This window comes from Gymnogyps californianus, chromosome 5, assembly GCF_018139145.2.
Source record: "Gymnogyps californianus isolate 813 chromosome 5, ASM1813914v2, whole genome shotgun sequence".
NCBI classification, from domain to species: domain Eukaryota; kingdom Metazoa; phylum Chordata; class Aves; order Accipitriformes; family Cathartidae; genus Gymnogyps; species Gymnogyps californianus.
The window spans coordinates 65,519,416-65,538,322 of record NC_059475.1 but is presented as its reverse complement, the minus strand read 5'-3'; the positions used below and the strand labels follow the sequence as shown (position 1 = coordinate 65,538,322).

The 18,907-nt window shown below is 53.7% G+C and overlaps 2 protein-coding genes across 2 annotated transcripts; both read right to left on the bottom strand.

Moving 5' to 3' along the window:
• Positions 1 to 11,963: 11,963 nt before the first annotated feature.
• Positions 11,964 to 13,247, bottom strand: GPR135 (G protein-coupled receptor 135). The gene has a single exon (XM_050898483.1). The coding sequence runs from the start codon at positions 13,245 to 13,247 to the stop codon at positions 11,964 to 11,966; it is 1,284 nt and encodes a 427-aa protein (XP_050754440.1).
• Positions 13,248 to 14,957: 1,710 nt separating this feature from the next.
• On the bottom strand, positions 14,958 to 18,694 carry L3HYPDH (trans-L-3-hydroxyproline dehydratase). Its single transcript, XM_050897225.1, has 5 exons — positions 18,154 to 18,694; positions 17,702 to 17,871; positions 17,251 to 17,373; positions 16,216 to 16,353; positions 14,958 to 15,456 (listed from the first exon to the last, which is right to left on the bottom strand). The coding sequence occupies exons 1-5, from the start codon at positions 18,692 to 18,694 to the stop codon at positions 15,331 to 15,333; spliced, it is 1,098 nt and encodes a 365-aa protein (XP_050753182.1). The 3' UTR covers positions 14,958 to 15,330.
• Between the last annotated feature and the right edge of the window lie 213 nt (positions 18,695 to 18,907).

Below are 18,907 nucleotides of genomic sequence, written 5' to 3'. Positions count from 1 at the left end.
GCAGTGATGAAGAGCACAGCTACCATCGCAGCGCCTGGCGGTCGGGTAGGCTGGTGATGCCATGCGAAAGCAGCCCCAGGCTGCGTAGTGAAAGGACGTAAGAAAAAGGGGAATGGCTTCAGCTGCTCTTCCCTTCATAAATCCCCCATGTCCCCAGCACAGGGGTGCTCTGGGGTGCATCCATAAATGGATGTGAACAAGCCGGCCAAACCCTACAACCCGATGAGGACCTGAAATTCTGGTTAATGGCAGATTGCAGGCTTCCTGGGCCACACCAGTGTGTGACACAGGACGGTCCCCAGAACAGGGATGGGGTGGCAGTGGGAGATGTGAGCAAGGACAGGGCATAGCTTTTTATTCAACCAAGATATTTGATGGGAAAAAAAGCCCAGTAACGAGCAAGCTTCCTAGCCTGCAAACCCTTCCTCAGGGCGGAAATAGCAGCATCTATGGCTTGAGAACGTAAATTTGAGATACAACGTTTGTCATCCCAGAGGAAAGGGGACTGGGGTGCTGTGTGAGCCCATGTCACCAGGAGCTCATGTCCACCGATGGCCTGGCTGTCTGGGTTTTCACCTGAAAAAGGGCTTCTGTGCCCCAAATCCTGGCTGCTCCCTCCAGTTAAAGCCATGAGGAGGGTGTGCTGGATGGGCCAAACTTGCCCAGACCCGCCGGTGCCAGGAGAGCTGCTGGGCATGGCACTTATGGAAGAATTGCCCCATGGGGCCACCTGGACTGGTGGCACCAAACCTGCTGAGCCAGCCTTTGCTGTGCTCCACTCCAGCCCAGCAGCTTTCCCTGATGCCGAAGGCTGGGGCGACTGGGAGTCCCGCCGGAGCGAGGAGCGTCAGGTGTCATCTCCCGCACTCAACCTGTTATCCTTGGCATCATGCCCCGGCTTGGAAAAGATGAGTCAAGAGATTGGACACCTGATGCAGACACAGCATTGCATACAAAACTCAGCTCAGCAAGTAGGGCAGACATGACTTGACAGGGAGACACCAGGCTCCCAGCCCTGCCAGCAGCACTGCTGCTTTGGTGCCACTGGCAAGGGGTCGCAGGGTGCCGAGTCGGCAGGAGCTTGCTGGACTTCATATCCAAAAATATTTATTTACTCCCAAGGGAGGGTACAATGGGACTGATGGATCTGTCAGGCTTTGACATCCCTCCTGGAGACCCTCGGGAAAGGGTAAGCAAAACAGGGATGTTGCCAGTCCTGCTCCCACCTGTGTTGCAGCTGGACCTGGCTCTGTCCCCGATGGCAGTCCCTATGTCACAGGTCAAGCAGATGATCTGGGGTAAAACTGCACTTTGCCAATGTCACGATCTCACACAGCCGGATCACCAGATCTGCAGCCCTTGTGCAGGGCTGGCACTGCTGGAGCGCTCCAGAACAGGCTCATCCCTCAATGCAGAGACCAGTGTAGCAATAAAACCCCGTAAAAGCACCTGGGTATTTCTGTACCAGCCTGTGCTGTGGGATGAACGTGCCCTTCGAGCTGTGCTTCTGGGGGGGATGGAAAGGCCAAGCTGACATGAAGGCTGACGGGTGCAGGAGGGAGGCTGTGAGCCAGCACCATCCCCATCCTCATCCCCATCCTCTCTCCTGCAGCAAATCCTGCAGACATCTCTCTTGTGAGCTCTCTCCCTGGCATTGCTCAGGGTCCTGCAAAATATGCATGTGAAAAGGAGAGTTCTCCGTTTTAATTAGAGGTGCTCTGACCTGAAACGTCTGAGCATTTTATATTATTTTTAGCCTGAAACCAGGCTTGATGAGTGTGTGCAGGTGAGCCAGGGAGAAAGCAGGGAGCCTGTGCTGGCGGGCCCCAGCAGAGCCTCAGGAAAGGCAGCACCACCATCTGCTGGCACTTTCTGGACTTCACGGTTTTAGAGCGGTCTTGAGCATAAAATCAACCCTGCCTCTTGCTTTCCTCTGCCAGATCTCTACTGTGGTCTGAAAAGTACCAGGGTTCTCTGGCTGTGGAACAGTCAAAATGCTAAATCTTATATTTAAGTTTCCCCCAACGTAGTTGAGGAGGGATAATTTTAATTCTATCCATCGTAATTCGAGTCAAATAGCCAAAGGTCACAACGTGTGGCTTCGCTGCGACTTTCGGCACTGCCTGAGCTTCAGGTTGGTGCACTCTGTGTGCGCGCATGCAGGCAACACAAATGCATGTATATGTAAGATAAACTAACTCAAAACACTTTCATGGGTCATCTGAACTCACCTCCATGGCTTTTGAAATCATAGAGCACCCCACTCCACTACAGTGCCTCCCAGGACTTGTCCCGACACTAGGGTCTGTGTTGGGAGCCTGTTCCGTGCAGGCTCCCCTTGCTAAAACACAGCTTTCCTTGCACTCTGTTGTCATGTTTCATGACATTAAGGTGGAGTTTCCCAGTTCCCAGGGCAGCTCTGTGAAGGTAAGTCATTGAATTGTCCTTTTTCCATTACTTTCTTTACCAGCCCATATTCCAGCATTTGCTCACAAGCCGTGGCTCTGCAGGAGGGGTAGGACACATGCACTGTGTATTTGGGCAACGGCAAGCAGAGCTGCCCAAAACCAGGATTATCCTGGGCACCACGACAGCAAGTCTGGAGGACACGGGACAGCCAAACATAGTTACGTTCCTGCTGCCTAACCCACCCCTTTGGCTTTCCAGGACGCTGCTGTAAGCAAAGCCAGGCTGGGACGGTGCCCATGGCTTTACCTGGGCTCTGGGCGCTGCGGGGTACCAGGAGCTTTTCCATCTGCTTGAATTTGTGCTTGTGTAATGTATTGGGTTTGCGTGGCAAGGTTTTGGTAGCTGGGGGGCTACAGGGGTGGCTTCTGTGAGAAGCTGCTAGAAGCTTCCCCTATGTCCGATAAAGTTAATGCCAGCCGGCTCCAAGACGGACCCGCCGCTGGCCAAGGCCGAGCCCATCAGCAACAGTGGTAGCGCCTCTGGGATAACAGATTTAAGAAAGGGAAAAGAAGTTACAGAGGAGTAGCAGTTGCAGCCAGAGAGGAGTGAGAAGATGTGAGAGAAACAACTCCGCAGACACCAAGGTCAGTGAAGAAGGAGGGGGAGGAGGTGCTCCAGGCGCTGGAGCAGAGATTCCCCTGCAGCCCGTGGTGAAGACCATGGTGAGGCAGGCTGTCCCCCTGCAGCCCATGGAGGTCCATGGTGGAGCAGATATCCAGCTGCAGCCCATGGAGGACCCCACACCAGAGCAGGCGGATGCCCGAAGGAGGCTGTGACCCCGTGGGAAGCCCGCGCTGGAGCAGGCTCCTGGCAGGACCCATGGACCCGTGGACCTGTGGACCCATGGCCCCGTGGAGAGAGGAGCCCACGCTGGAGCAGGTTTGCTGGCAGGACTTGTGACCCCATGGGGAACCCACGCTGGAGCAGTCTGTTCCTGAAGGACTGCACCCCGTGGATGGGACCCATGCTGGAGCAGTTTGTGAAGAACTGCAGCCCGTGGGAAGGACCCACATTGGAGAAGTTTGTGAAGGACTGTCTTCCATGGGAGGGACCCCACGCTGGAGCAGGGGAAGACTGTGAGGAGTCCTCCCCCTGAGGAGGAAGGAGCGGCAGAAACAATGTGTGATGAACTGACCCAAACCCCCAATCCCGTCCCCCTGCGCTGCTCAGAGCGGGGGAGGAGGTAGAAAGTTTCGGGAGTAAAGTTAAGCCCAGGAAGAAGGGAGGGGTGGGGGGAAGGTGTTTTAAGATTTGGTTTTATTTCTCATTATCCTGCTCGATTTGACTAGTAATAAATTAAATTAATTTTTCCCCAAGTCGAGTCTGTTTTGCCCGTGACGGTAATTGGTGAGTGATCTCCCTGTCCTTATCTCGACCCACGAGCCTTTCGTTTTATTTTCTCTCCCCTGTCCAGTTGAGGAGGGGGAGTGATAGAGCGGCTTTGGTGGGCACCTGGCATCTAGCCAGGGTCAACCCACCACATGTACTTTCACACAGCTTTACTTTGCCAAGCTCTGTGCAGAGCATCCCCTGGGCTCGAGGAAAAGTGAGGAAGCCCCAGCCTTGTGCTTCGCCCAGCTCCTGATCTCTGCCTGAGACCCTTTTTACTGTGAAATCAGAGTGAGAAGCACTCAGGCAAGACCTAGTTTCTACGGCAAATCTTTCCAATTTAATAGCGGGGGGCAATCACCATTTGAGTTACATTTTCTGGAAAGAATCCACAATTCAGATGCTGTATTCAAAACTTGACATGACCTCAGGGACAGTATATTACCAAATGTTCTGTAAAATGCACCAGACTGAGCACAGAAGCCACAGGCGCAGGTCAGGGAGGAGCACAAGTGCCGCAGCACATTAGCTTTCACTGGGGAAATAAGTGACCTGGTTACTTAGAGCATTTTTTTTCCCTGATGCTGAGATTAGTTCAGAGTATGTTGCTAGGTCACGTAAGCAAATTACATTTATGTGGTTGTGAGGGAATTGCTGGGTGAGCGATTTAAGAGAAATTTATCTTGCTGCTTTTGTCCACGTCTATGACCCTGAGGGTTTTTAATTTGTAGGACACATCCAGGAGGTTTCGTTCCTCACCAGCTGCAGCACCAGCATCTCCCTCGCTGCCCTCTGCCATGGTGGGGTGGGGTGGGCAAGCCCAGTGCTAGCTGTCAGCCTCACCTAGGATCCAGCCCAGCACCCACATGCAGCCCCAACCTGGGGACAATTTGCACCTGATCTGAGTGTGCACACTTCAGTGAAGCCCTCTGGTCAACCCCCCCGGCATAAACCTGAGTGTTTAAGCCTGCACATCAGTACTGCTGGCAGAAGCAGGTGGAGAGATTCTTGCTGCCTTCAGCCCCTGGGAGAAACAGGGATGTTCCTCCAGATGTGGAAGGGCAGCACTGAGTATTTCCAACCCCGGAAGCCGAGGAGTTTCATTTTCCTAAGTGACTGCCCTAAAGTAACCCCTTCTGCAACTTTCAGCTTCTCCTCATGGTGGCAAGGAGGAGAGGGTGGCCCCATGTCTGAAGGGAAAGCAGACAACGTGTGAAGCACTAAGATTTGCCAACACCTTTAATTCTTCAGTGCACACAACAATAAAAACCCCTCTGAGAAAAGGTGCAATCCTCTTCTCAGAGCAAAGCTTTAAAAAAAACTTTTCAGTTTATGAATCCCTTTAGATGCTCCCTTGTTTATTAGTTTCTGAGCTGACTATTCATGGAAAAGATAAGGCTGAAAATAGTTTATAAAGGCAAGAATAATGGATGCATAAAATTAAGGATCCCAAGTATTTGGAAATTGCTCCCCAATCAGTTTTGTGGGCTTCTGCAGTGCTTGCCTTTTTGAAACCAGCTGAACTTGGAGGGTCTCAGTGCCAGCAAGTCAAGAAATAGCACAAATAACAAACAGCTCCTCTCAGAGTGAATTTACTTCCTCTGCTGAATCATAGCTGGATCCAGCTCATCTTTCACGATCACCCCAGAAGCCAGTGGGCACATTGGTGTGCTGTTTCACCCAGTACAAACACCCCGAGCAAGGCTTCAGGGCTTGACTGTTGCCTGACCAGCAAGCACCAGCACGGCCCCTCCAGTTGGGGTGACAAGATGAGCACAATGATCCCTGCAGAAAACGCACAGATTGTTCTTCAGTTGTGGCTATTACAGATTGCGCTAGAAGAGCCTGGGTTTAAAGCTCAGCCAAAATCCCACCCCTGAGGTGTGTGGAGCTGAGCACAGAGTGGCGATGCCCACAGTGATGGGGACAGGAGCAGGGCAGGGCTGTGCAGACACGCCAGCCTGGCCCAGGAGCCGCTTGGCACAGTGCTGCCAGCTCCCTGGGACAGAAATGCTGGAGGGTGTCACCTTCCTTCTGGCACAGCTGCCTGGTGAGGAGGGGGTCTTTGCGAGCAAATCCAGCACAGATCTGACCCTCAGCGCACATCATGCTGTGTTGGCATTCCCTTTGCCTTTGAGCCCCGCTTGCTAAATCTCCTCTGGCTTCAGTCACAGCCTCCTGGGGTCTTCTTGGCTGAGCAGATTGTCCATCACTCCCCAGCTAGGCTAATGTAGGCCCTGGTGTTGCACCCTGGGGTTTCCGCTACTTTCACTTTGATTTCCCCAGTGACTCACCCATTTTATGGCACTGAGAGGGATTTACAGTCTGTCTCTCCATGTCACTTTTCCTCCTGCTTCTCACAGTGATTTCCTAGGAAAAAATATCTAGAAACGCAGAGCTGTTCCCCAAGCCCTTCAGCTGTGGTGGCCGTAGATGCTTCAAGACTCAGGCAGTGTGCTGCCAGCAGCATGGCATTACAAACCCATTGCTCCTTTGCCAATTGGGAACAGCAAGAGGGCTGGCCATGGTATGGATAGTGCCTCGTCCTCCCACATCCAGCCCCAGTGAAGCCACTGGGACTCACCCCACTGGTTCTGGCAAGCTCATGGCTTGCAGCAGCAAAGCAGCGCAGCACAGCTGGGCATGGGGTCACCCAAGCCTGGATCCCATTGCAGGTTACTCCTCCTGCAGGGTTTGGGACCATTTTATTCTTCTGGCGCTTAGTTACTACCTTGTGGCTGTGTAATGCTTTGCAAGCAGATCTAGAGGTGCACCCATTTATTATTAATAATCAGAGTCACCACATAAAAATACAAATGCAGCTAGAGTGAAGAGGTAGCTCTGCCGCTGAACTAAGCGTCCTGCCAGCATCAGGACTGATCTCACCAGGCATCCAGGCTGCAGCTTTTGCAGCTCTGGAGAGCATGCAGCACAGACATTAGCCAGTGTTGCACAAAATGCCACTTTTCTGACGTGCTTTCCAAATTATTCAATTCAGCCTCTAGGACAAACCTTCCAAAGAGCAGCATGTGTTGAGTTTAAGGGTGACTACTGAATTCATCTTTGAAACTAGGTTTCAGAATGGTACGCTTAGGGCTTGCACTGCATTGGTCGCAAGCCTTACTCTGACTGCTTTTATTTGGGATGCAGCAGTCCTGAAGGCGGAGTGGCTGATCTCATTAATAGAAGGAGGCTTTTCTTAGGATCATTAGTGGAAAAGCTGTGCTGGTTGCTCAGATCTCTGCTGGCATCTACTGGATACACAAACCAACACCAGTGCTGAAAGAGAAGTGGGAACGGGGGATCTCATTCACATGAGCTATTCCAGTTCTGGCGATTATTGTCAGCTAATACAGCCCATCAGGCTGTCACTTATAAACTGCTAATTGTTCGCAGTTTGTAAGTTATGCACAAAGCATTTGCTTTGAACGAAGACTTCATCCAGAGATTAGGAAGGGAGTGGAAAAAAATGAGTGGAATGAATCCGATGATTAAATCAACATCAAAACTACCACTCACTCCAGTTGGAACAGTGCCTTCTACAATGTTTGTCATTCATCAGGACTTAATGTTTTCCTTCTAAGATATAATGCATTAGTTATATCAGTGGCATGCGTATCATTGCCAGATAGTATAGCACTCTTAAACTGAGGGTAAGTATGCTGGAAAGTCAATGAGGGACTGAAGAGCCCAAGGACTAATTTTTAATTTGGCTTTGACTAACGTTGTCACTGGTATCCATGGCTGAACTGGTCTTCAAATCATGTGAACTGCTATCTCTCTTATGCTGAATATCCTGCACTGAACAACCCACGTGACTTTTTAATTGGGGTGCTAAAAAGTGTCCCAATGTCTTTTGCAGAGCCCTTGTGCAAATGAGATTGCAGTTTGCCTTGCATCCAGGCTCACCTCAAGGGAGGAAGAAGGAAAGAAGTATCGCAGAGCCATCGCTGGAGGGTTGGAGCCTGAAAGCTAGTTTTGCAGTGTCTAAAACCTCGGTGTCTTGTGGCCTTCTGAGTTCTCCTTCAGCCCAAAGAAAGGGGATCACTAATGCCAGCATGGGCATGTAAGAGATGTGGAGCTGATGTCCCCAATAGCGGCCTGGCCAGAAGCCACCTCCTGCAATGTTTTCTTACCTGGGAACAAGCAGCTGTGACCATGGGCCGAGTTTTCAGAGCTAGAGTAAAACAGTGAGGTAAACCTCGGGTCTCCTTCTCCCGGATGAACACATGGAGCTATTGTCAGGTACAAGGACAGACTGACACGCTGGCTTGTGTGCTAGCATGGCCAAGACCTTCTTGCCCACTCTGCACTGTTGGTGAGAGGCAGCAACCTTTAGCACCGCTGGGACACAGCAGCATTTCAAGTACCGTTTTGGCAGGCAGCCTGCAGCCTTTGGTGTGTTTTGTGTATGTTTGTGTGTGTTTCTCTCTCGCTCTGCAGTTTGTGGTTTATTTAATACACTTCACCCTTTGGTTGTATTTTTTAAAACATACTTTTAAAAATGGGGCTGCAGAGACCCATGTACCTGACTTGCTCAGCAGTGCTGTGATATGAGGAGCGGCTGAGGGAACTGGGATTGTTTAGCCTGGAGAAAAGGAGGCTGAGGGGAGACCTTATCGCTCTGAGGGGAGACCCTATCGCTCTCTACAACTACCTGAAAGGAGGTTGTAGCGAGGTGGGTGTTGGTCTCTTCACCCAAGTAACAAGCAAAAGGACAAGAGGAAATGGCCTCAAGTTGCACCAGGGGAGGTTTAGATTGGATATTAGGAAAAACTTCTTCACCGAAAGGGTTGTCAAGCACTGGAACAAGCTGCCCAGGGAAGTGGTTGAGGCACCATGCCTGGAGGTATTTAGAAAACGTGTAGATGTGGCGCTTAGGGACATGGCTTAGTGGTGGAGTTGGCAGTGTTAGGGTAACGGTTGGACTCAATGATCTTAAAGGTCTTTTCCAACCTAAATGATTCTATGATTCTATGATTATGAGGAGTACAGGACAGGCACAGCTTTAAAACACAGGCTGACTCTGTATTGGAGCTGCAGCAGGTCCATGTCAAAAAGGATCTGGTCAAGAATCGACCCTTGCTACAGCCCAAGTTAGTGTTTAACAGAAATGTGCTAATTTGTGACAGCTCAAAGACCGCAGCCAGCTGCCCTCATTCAGCTCTCCACATACAAGACTAACGTACAGGCACCAGCCAGTGCTTGTTAAAAACATGTTGAAATCTGTGTTGTTCCAGCTTCACTACCACCTTCCCAGAAAGCCATGTTAGTTCACTCTTGGTGCAGCTCCCGTGATGCTTTGTGGTCGACCTCAGTCCTGGCATCCCCAATCCTACCCTTGCTAGGAGCAACTGCCACAAAGATGCTTACCCGGTCTGTGGTACACTGGTCAGGGCATTAAATCAGGAGAAAACTAAACCAGCATGCAAAAGAGGCAATCAGTGGTTTTCTGGTTTTTAGTGCCTGAGCTGGTTAGCGAGAGTCAGCTGGGGTGGTGGGGACAGAAGGGACTGGGAAGGTGGCCAGAGCTGAGCACCGAGGGGAGCAGGACCACCCTTTTCAGGGGCTTTCTGCCATAAGATCAATGCAGCCATAGATAGCACTGAACAGCACGCCACGAGTCAGGCACAGCGGTGCTGGACCTTCATCTTCTTCATCTTCTTAACCCCAGAACTATCCCTTAGTTCGTCTACTCTGACCAAGTTTGTTCCAATTGGCAGAGAAAGCTCTTCTTGCATGCAAAAAGTGCAAAAACCCCCTGTAAATCTGTGTGGTGCTAAAGAAAGGAAGGCTCTAAATGATCACTTCTGGTCAAAGTACAGGCTCTGCTTCAGAGCTGCAGAGGGGCTAGGCTAAAAACAGTGACATCCTTTCTCCTACAACACAGACTTCATACCACAATAAGGATACACACCAAATATGCTAACTGTACCATGGCCAGAGGATCGGAGTTAGGGTGCTGCTCTGCAGGCGATACATGAATTACAAGCAGTCTGCCTTTGCCTGCTGTCTATACTACACAAGGCTGATAAGTATTGAGCTTGGACAGTTTTCCTTCCTTCTGTCCTCCCGGCGTTACAGAGCACTGGAACTTACTCTAAGGACTGTCGCTACAACTCATAGAGAAACGTCCCTTCTGGGTAAGCAGAACCCTGCAGGTTTTCTTTGCTCTCTCCTGGATCGTAGTTAAAGTTTTCTACAGATAATATAAGAGTCAATGACTAGTGGAACTCAGGCAAAAGCTCTTGAAGCTGTTCAAACACCAGCGTGCTCTGTATGGCAAATTAGCCCGCACCAATGTCCTTGTTACCACCTGCCAGCTACCTAGGTAAGAGTTAAATCTAATCTCATCATTCACAACCACCTCTTTGGCTTTACACTGGCCATACCTTGCTGCAGAAGGGCAGGTATGCAAGAAATTCCTGTCCTACCCTTCTAATAAGTCTCTAGTGTTCACTTGCTGTCAAACAGCTTCTGTGAAAAGCTGTGGGTTTTCTGTACAGCTTCTCTCTGAAACAGTACGAATACACTGCTCAACATGCAAAATCCAGGATCTGTAGGGCAAAGCATCAGTGCTGAGAAGTAGTCAAGGGTCAAATCTTTTCCTCATGGACTTCAGGAGCATCACAGAAGAAAATTACAGTAATGAATGTCACAGCATGAAAAACAGCTGCATTAAAATTTCACGAACAATTAGGTCTCTCTCTACTATCATTCATATGGCATTTTTTTACAGAAGTTCCCTTCTCAAGGGTGGGCTGAGAATGATGCCAGGCTGAGACACTTTTATCTCCTGCATAAACGACAGTTTATTTCTTGTCTCACTTACTTACAAAATGATGATAGTATGTTCACGTGGGTCACAAACAGTTGAAAAAGCTGGTAAAACTGTAACATTGTATTTTTAAAGCCTGTACAAGGAAAAACACTGCCTGTCTTTCACAGTTAACCCTGGCAAAGATAAAGGAAGGCCCAATCTTAGTTTCTGATTCAAAATACTGATTTAAGGCTTTAGGCCTTTGGACAAAAAAATTATACTGATAAATTCATAGGAATTTATGCCGCACAATTGCACTTCCATTGTGTTATTCTCCTTTTTTTCAACAGCAAACAGAGCAGGTTTTTAAATATTATACTCCAGATGGATTGCTGCCATCAATACAATAATATCTGTTCTCTGCATATACACATTTCCACATACTTAAGAGCACACGAAGAGCACACGGTATTGCTTTGCCTCTCCTTTCAGATACTCACCTCTCTCGCATGGCTCCTCTAAACATGGTTAAACTCTTAGAGATGCGAGACACTTTGGATGAGCTCAAAAAGAAAACGCACACCTTGCTCACAAACTCAGTGATACCACAGTCTACACCCACACCCTTTTCCTCAGTCTGTCTGAAGAACTCTCGTTTCTCATATTCATAGTATTTTAAGCTGACTGTACCTGCAAAAAAAAACGGCTGCTGAAATTCTGACAACTGAGGTTTCATCTTCCTTTCCTTCCCTCCCAGTATCATACATCTTCCCTTTCACAACAATTACTGTTTTCTTATGCTTGGGAGTTTTAAAAAAGAAAAAAAAAATCATCTTAATAGATCGCTTTTTTAGCCTGTCCTACGGTCTTTGACTTTCTGACTATCAGCACTTCCACATATAACAGGTTAAAGAAACATTTTCCTGCCATGATGCGGTTTTCACAGTGTGGTGTTTTCAGAGTGTCTTCCAGCTGCCAGTGCTCAGCTTTCAATTGCTTTTTTGGCACTTAACAACCAGCTCACACAGTCAGTCAGTTTGGGCTGTATTTGTGTCTCTCTCTCTTAGCTTCACTGTGGCACTTTCTGCAGGACTGGAGCAAACACTGTTTCATTCTTGCAGTCAAGCTCTTGCGCTGGCTGGGCTCGGTGGCTATCACCAGTGCGTCAGGCCTGCTGAAAGGGAAAGGGGACTTCCTTTCCCCGTGGAGCTCTCGCTCCTCACAGACTGGGTTGCCAAACCAGAGCTCACACAATGGAGAAGAAACCACACTGTGGCTCACACAGTCCCATCTCTCCCATTTCCTCGTAATCTGGCTGCAAAGGGCTCCAAGCGCCGGGGCTCCCCGCATTTCCTCAGGGAGACGGCCCCAGGGCGCAGTGACTCCATCCTGGACTCCCATCCCTTCAGAGGCTAGTGTCGACTGTGTCCGCTTTGGCCTGCAAGGCAGCCTCAGAGATGGTGTCTGGTTGCCCATCCCGACAGAAGAGTACAGCGGGGTTCTTGCAGGCCCACATGGCCACCTCTCCCCCACTCGCCGGGCTGGAGGAGGATGGGGCGCTGCCCGGGGGGCCACTGTGCCGGTTGACGTAGCGCTCCCGGATGCGGTCAGCCCGGCTCCGGGGCTCTGGCTGGCGGCCCGGGACCGAGAGGTACGCCGTCACGTTGTTCCTAGTCCTGTAGCCGCCCTCACGGCTGCGCCGCAGCAGCACAGAGATGTTGGGGTTGCGGGCGGCATAGATGAGGGGGTTGATGGCACCGTTGGCCCAGGCCATCCCGCTGGCTACGGCGTCCATGGTGGGTGAGAAGGGCAGACGGCCGGCGGCAGCAGCCAGCCCCAGGATGCAGTAGGGCCCCCAGCAGCAGATGATGGAGACGATCATGATGAGGACAGTGGTGGCCGTGCGCATCTCCCCGTAGGCCCGCAGCAGGTGCCCGTAGGTGGTGAGGGGCCGCACGCGGCTCTCGGCCAGCCGCACGGCCCGGCAGATGTTGTAGTGGCAGAAGCACATGAGGGCGAAGGGCAGGAGGTAGCAGAGCACGATGAGGGCCGCGCCGTAGGGTGGCCCCAGCCGGGAGGAGCCCCAGGGCAGCACATAGACGCAGCGGTAGGCCCCGGGCTGGGCCTCCTGCCGCCCCTCGCCCGCCAGCCCGTACCAGGGTCCGGCCAGAGCCAGGGCGGCCAGCCAGACGGCAGCCAGGAGCTGGGCAGCGCGGCGGCGGCCCATCTTGTGTCGGGGCTGGCGGACGATGGCGCAGTAGCGGTCGAAGGAGAGGAGGGCCATGGTGAGGGTGGCGGCGATGCCCAGCCCGGCGTGGAGGGCGGCGCTGGCCAGGCAAAGGCGCTGCCCGAAGAGCCAGGCGCCGGGCGGGCGGCTGAGCAGGCTGACGAAGGCCAGGGGCAGGCAGAGCAGGGCACCCAGCAGCTCCGACAGCGACAGCGACAGCACGAAGGCGTTGGTGACCGTGCGGAGCTGCCGGTGCCGGGCGATCACCAGCACCACCGCCCCGTTGCCCAGCGCCGAGAGGGCGAAGATGAGCAGCAGCGCCAGCGCCTGCGAGGCCAGCGCCGCCGCAGACCACCCCGCCGCCGCCGCCGCCGCCCCGCCGCTCTCATTGCCGCCGCCGCCGCCGCGGGAGAGGTTGCCCGGCACGGCCGCCGCCGCCGCCGGCTCCATGCGCAGCCTCATGCCCCGGCCCGCGCCGCGGCTGCAGAGGCGCTGCCCGCCCGCCGCGCTCCCCGCCAGCCGCTGACGTCGCCCGGCCGCCGTTGCCCGGGGAACCGGCCCGGCCCGGCCCGGCTCGGCTCGCCCCGCGGCCTGGGGGCGGGGGAGCGGCGCCCCCGCAGCCGAACAGCGGGGCCGGGAGACCCCGGCCGTCACGGCTGGGCTGGGGACAGGGACACCACCCCCCCCCCTCACCCCACACCGGCATCCCAGAGTCGAGGACGGGCCCCCACAGCCCCTCTCCCCACAGGGCCCCTCTCCCCTCACGGATCCTTTCCCCTCAGAGCCCTCTCCCCTCATGGCCCCTCTCCCCACCCAGCCCTGCAGCCCATCACGAAGGGGCAGGGGCCAGCTACCCCCGGACACTCCGGCGGAGGCCGGGACCACCCCTCACGCTCTCCAGGCTGGGGTCTCACAAGCTGAGGGGTTCAGGGGTCAGGCCAGGGACCCCCACATGGGCAGCAGGACCCTGTCCCCCTGCTCTCGGCCATGCTGGAGCTGCCTCCCCCTGCGTGAAAAATTTCTTAGGGATGGGGATAGCGAATAATGAAGGCTGCAACCCAATTAATGGCTGAAGAGCTTTCAACCTTTCTGTGCTGGGCTTCGTGACTTGCTGCCCCAGCTCTTCTCCGGGACCCAGGCTGGGGGGCTGATCACAAGGGAGATACCCAGAAGCTAAAAACACGCGGAAGAGTTTGCTCCTTGCAAGCATGGAGGATGTGTGTGTCACTTCTTGCTCCCCCAGACCAGAGGCTGTACGGGATTTATCTGGGGGTTACAGGAAAGCTGGGAGCAAGAGCCCCAGATGCCAGCCTCAAAAACCTCTGTTGGCAGGGCAGCTGTTCTCTGAATGAAGGGATTTTTGTTTCTTCCCATTCCAAAGTTATAATTCTCAAGTTGACAGAAGAAATTCCTCCCAGGCTTTTCTATGCCAACCTTTTCCAAGCTCTCCGGTATGACTTGCTCCCTTCTGCTGCATGAGCTACTGGGAGATGATCATTCTCATTTTCATGTCTCATTTTAACGAGGCATGCTCCCACGAGTGTCTTCAGTAAACGAACACCATTTTTTCCAGAGACACAGTGGAAATTACTGGCCACGAGTGGTGTGAAGCTCTGCTTCTGCCACTGCAAGTGCCTGCCTACAGCCCAGGGCTTGGTTTGTTTTTTCCACCGGCAATCCTTCCTCAAGGGACTGTGGCAAAGCAAGCGTTGACTGCACTCTGCTGCACAAGCTGCCCCCGGGCTGAGAAAAAATCATCAGTAAATAATTAGCAATCAAAGGTCATAATGGCTCAGACCTTCGAATAGAGGTGCTCCTGTTGAAAGTTAACCACAAGGTATTCGTAGCCAATGGTCCAAGATAAGCAAGAGAGGAAGGTTTAGGGACGCAGCATGGTGTGGACACGCAGAGGGGACAGTAGGAAGTTCTGAGCAAATACCTGCATCCAGCCCCGTGACACAGGGGTGACGTGAGTGCAGAGAGTAAGGGGGTGTCTGGACAGGCCCGAGCAGGACAGACTGGGGAGGCTGGGGCGTGAGACAGAGCAGCACGGCCAGGTCAGCAGGAGGCATTGAGGAAGAGCAGGCAATTCAAACCAACAGCTGTGACACACTCAACAGAGTCCTGGAAATGAGCTCCGGGAGTGAAAACAAGAGGAGAAAGGCAGTGTTTTCAGCTGGCGTTTAATAGGAATCTGGCTTTGAAATTAGTAATTTGCAGACACAGAGAAGGCACATAAATTTGAAGATAGCTCTCCAAGATCAGCTCCATTTTCTGTGAATAATTATTGAAAAAAAAGAAGAAAAATATTATGGCTTCTCAGAGCAGCCCATATATGCTAATCACATTGCACCCAATATGCTAATCACAACAGGGGAACACACCCTGTTATCTTGAAACACGGCAGATGCTGTCACACCACTAAAGGCTGTTCCTGTTGCTCTGGCATATTGCAGTGAGCTGTGTGGAGAAGCAGAACAGAAAAGCGTGGGCAGGAGAAGTGCAGCACCATCGGTGAGGCTTTGCCACTGCCCAGTGGCTCAGATCACTTGAAGAAGAAGCCGTATTTCAGCGGGTCCTCCTCTTCGACAGTGAAGGTGGCTGTACCAGTGTAAAAGGCTTCTCCCGAGACTTCCACGACGACAGCGTTGTAGTCCCCAAACTTGGCTTCCTGCAGAGGTATTACGATCAGGACAGAGGCAACAGGAGGTTCTCCACGCTCCCAACCCCATGAAATGCCAGCGCTATCTGGCACTGAGCACCCCTCACCGAGCGCTCTGCCCGCCCAGGTACATGCCAAAGCATGCAGCAGAGCTTTTACCACCTCACCTGGCCTGCATGAGCTCCACACCTGCACAACTGCTGCTGCCCCTGCACTGCCACAGCGTGGGTTTGCCTCAAAGGAGGCCAACAAGCTGGTGGCTGCTTGCATGCAAAGACTGAGAGCTCCCTGGGGTATGTCCAAACCTTCACAGCCACGTGCTGCCAGATCCCAGGGGGCCAGGGCTGGGCCTGGAAATCTGGATGCACAGATCCAGCTTCTACATCTCCCAACAACACGCTCAGCCTTTGAGCAGGGAAGAGGGGACAACCAGGAATCCACCCTTCGCTGCCAATCAGAACGGACCAGACTGATTTATCTACATCAGCGTTGGAGATATTTCTCACCCCAGTCCTTTCCTGATGGCCGAGAGAGGATTTGCAGGGAAGCCATGCAACAGAACAAGGTCTTACTGTTACTTGCTTCTCTAATAAAAAATCTTGAAGCGTGAGGCTTGTGGGAAGGCAAGACCCCCAGGCAAGACCTTCCTCCTTCCATACCCCCTTCCCCAGGCACAGAAAGCCTTTTCTGCTTCTCCACTGAGCGAAAGCAACAGCACTTTTCCAGCAGTCCTTAAGACAGAGGGAAAGTCCAGCACAAGCCACTTGCCTTCACTGCCTTCCCGGTGAACAAGGACCCCGTGGTGCTGCTCCGAAAGGTTCTGGTCTGATTGAGCTGGATGAGTCCCTTATGGTACTGCAAGGCGATGCGAGCTGTCACACCTGAACCTGTCGGACTTCGGTCAACCTACATTCAGAAGAGAAGATGAACCAGCTCTAGTATTTTGGGTTTTAACAGAAACCAATATTGTTCCCGTCAGTTCTCTTTGCCACCTTTATACTGTGCTTGGGGGAAACCCTTCTAGCCCAGGGTTTTGTACAGAATCTGGATACATCACAAATAAGACAAAATAAGCAGGTTTGGGGTACTTTTGGATTGTGATCAGCTTTGGCAAACTTGTAGGGATGAACGTGGAATGATAATAAATACTGAGGCTACTTGGGGAGCACTTGAAAGCTTCCCAGCATCATAGCAAACAGACTGAGAGGGGCAGAGGCCACCTTCCCCATTCTCACGCGTCAAGGTGGGATCAGTTCTCCTTACGCTGAGAGAGCTGCTGGCCAGCCTGGTTTTTAAAATCTCCAAAACCACAGCGTTGGCCAGCTTCCGAGGTGATCTGTCCCAATGCCCCACACTCCTCGCTGCTGGGAAGGCCAACCAAAACTTCCCCTGCTATTTATGTGATACCTTATGCACTGCAGGCAAGGACAGAAGTTTACACCCCCTCTTTTCTCTCTTGCTCTGTTCATCCCCAGCAACTGTTCCCTAGATTAGGACTTTAAGGACATGCACTATGTTGGGACCCCGCCTCAGCCCCTAAACTCCTGGGAAATTCCGACCTATGGGACATAGGTATGAACCTTTTTAAAATGCCACCATCTAAGATGCACAGAAGTATTTCTGTCATCAGGAACTAAAACAGCATGTGTAAGTGACATTCAGCTCTTCAGAGACATCACTGTAGCAGAAGCAATGATCACTGCCCAAACCGAGAAGCAGCAGAACCGCCTCTCCTCTCTGCAGTGGCTGTAAGAAGGGAAAAAGGTGGTGCCTTGTGTGTCTGAGAAGAGCCCGTTTCTGTACCTGTTCATCTGCAAACACACAGATGTTGGTGGTGGGCTCCTCACTAAAGGCATCCTTCCCATCTGTCAGTATGGTGCCGTAGAGGAAAGCCAGGTCTTCACTTTCAGGGTGATGAAGCTTGAACTGGGAACAGCACACACAGGTTCACCAACGCGCGCACCAGCTGGGCAGTCAGCAGCAAAGCTTCCTCGAGAGACCAGAGGAAGGGGACAAGGCCACACTGCTGAGTTTCCACCTCTGCTTCTCCAGTAACAGAGACGGACACAGCAGCAGCAGGGAAGCGAGCTCCTTCTCACGCCCTTGTGAGGCTGGAGGAGGACTCTGAAATTCACATGGGGCTGGAAGGATGGGACTCCCTCCCATCCTGAGCATCTCAGGGGAATAAAGGGCCTCGGTCTGGTGCAGTCACCCCGAAGGGAACACGCTGGGATACCACAGCGCTCCGCCATACCTGTTTCTTCACCGCTTCTGTCACCGCGCTTGCCGCATTGACAAGGTCTCTGGTCTTCGAAGAGCACACATCAAGGCCCAGCTGCTCGGCGCTGAGGAAGGCGTAGAAAGTGCCACCATAGCCGATGTCGACCACCACCTTCCCGTGACCAGGGACGTCGATGGCCAAGTCTGGGCAGAGAAAGGGAGGGCGCTGAGGAGGGGAAACCGTGCTGAGCCATCAGCTCGCATGTGGTGCAAAGGAGCGTGCAAGGGGGCAGACGGGCATGATGACTTGGCTCCCATGCCAGAGAGCAGTATGTGACGCCTTATGCCATCCCTAACGGCCTCTGAGGAACATCAGAATTGGGGAGGGATTTGCCAGACGCCCCTCAGCCAGGCCACCAGCCCCCAACCCCAGCACGGCCACCACCAACCCCCTCCGAAACCCAGTGCAGCAGCCCCGGTTCCCACCAGTGGCAGCAGCGAAGGCGGGCACGCTGTGGAAGCGGACGGGGTTGCCGCTGCGGCGGCCATCCCAGGGCACGAAGGCGGTGACAGGCCCGCAGGGGCAGCGCAGGCGAACAGCGGTCTCGGGGTGGCTGGGCGCCGCCACCAGCCCGTAGTCGAGGGCGAAGCGGCCGAGGGCCAGGACGGCGTGGCCGCACATGGTGCTGTAGCCGGCGCCGTGCAGGAAGAGGGCCGCCAGGTGAGCGCCGGCGGCGGCCGCCCCGCCGCACACCACCACCGCCCCGTACATGCCGGCGTGGCCCCGCGGCTCGTGCACCAGCGCCCGCCGCACGTGGTCCTGCGTGGCCGCCACCTCCCGCCGCAGCGACAGCAGCGACATCCCCTCCGCCGCCGCCGCCTCCTCCGCCGCCTCCAGCCGCGGGATGATGCGCAGCGGCTCGCCGCCCGTGTGCATCTCCACCGTCTGCAGCACCGGGCCCGACGGCGAGTGCGGCGGCAGCCGCCGTCCCGCGCCGGCACCGTCCCCACCGCCCTCCGCCGCCATCGCCCTCGGCCCGGCGGGGCGGAGCCCCCGCGAGCCGCGCCCCTGCCCGCGGCCACGCCCCCGAGGCGGAGCAATCCCGCCCCTGCCTATGGCCTCACCCACGGGCAGAGCAACCCCGCCCCTTGCGCGTGACCACACCCACATCCCTCAGGGGGGTGGAGCTTGTCCCCGCGTCGGAAGCGGAAGTGGCGCGTGCGGAAGTAGCTCGGCGGA

Excerpts from the sequence above, each read along its gene's own strand:
- GPR135 (XM_050898483.1), bottom strand. The coding sequence starts at position 13,247 with ATGAGGCTGCGCATGGAGCCGGCGGCGGCGGCGGCCGTGCCGGGCAAC.
- L3HYPDH (XM_050897225.1), bottom strand. The coding sequence starts at position 18,694 with ATGGCGGCGGAGGGCGGTGGGGACGGTGCCGGCGCGGGACGGCGGCTG. Across the intron at positions 16,354-17,250 it reads GTGTGTTTGCAGATGAACAG|GTTGACCGAAGTCCGACAGG; the intron begins GTACAGAAACGG and ends TTCTGAATGTAG. Across the intron at positions 15,457-16,215 it reads TCACCGGGAAGGCAGTGAAG|GAAGCCAAGTTTGGGGACTA; the intron begins GCAAGTGGCTTG and ends ATACCTCTGCAG.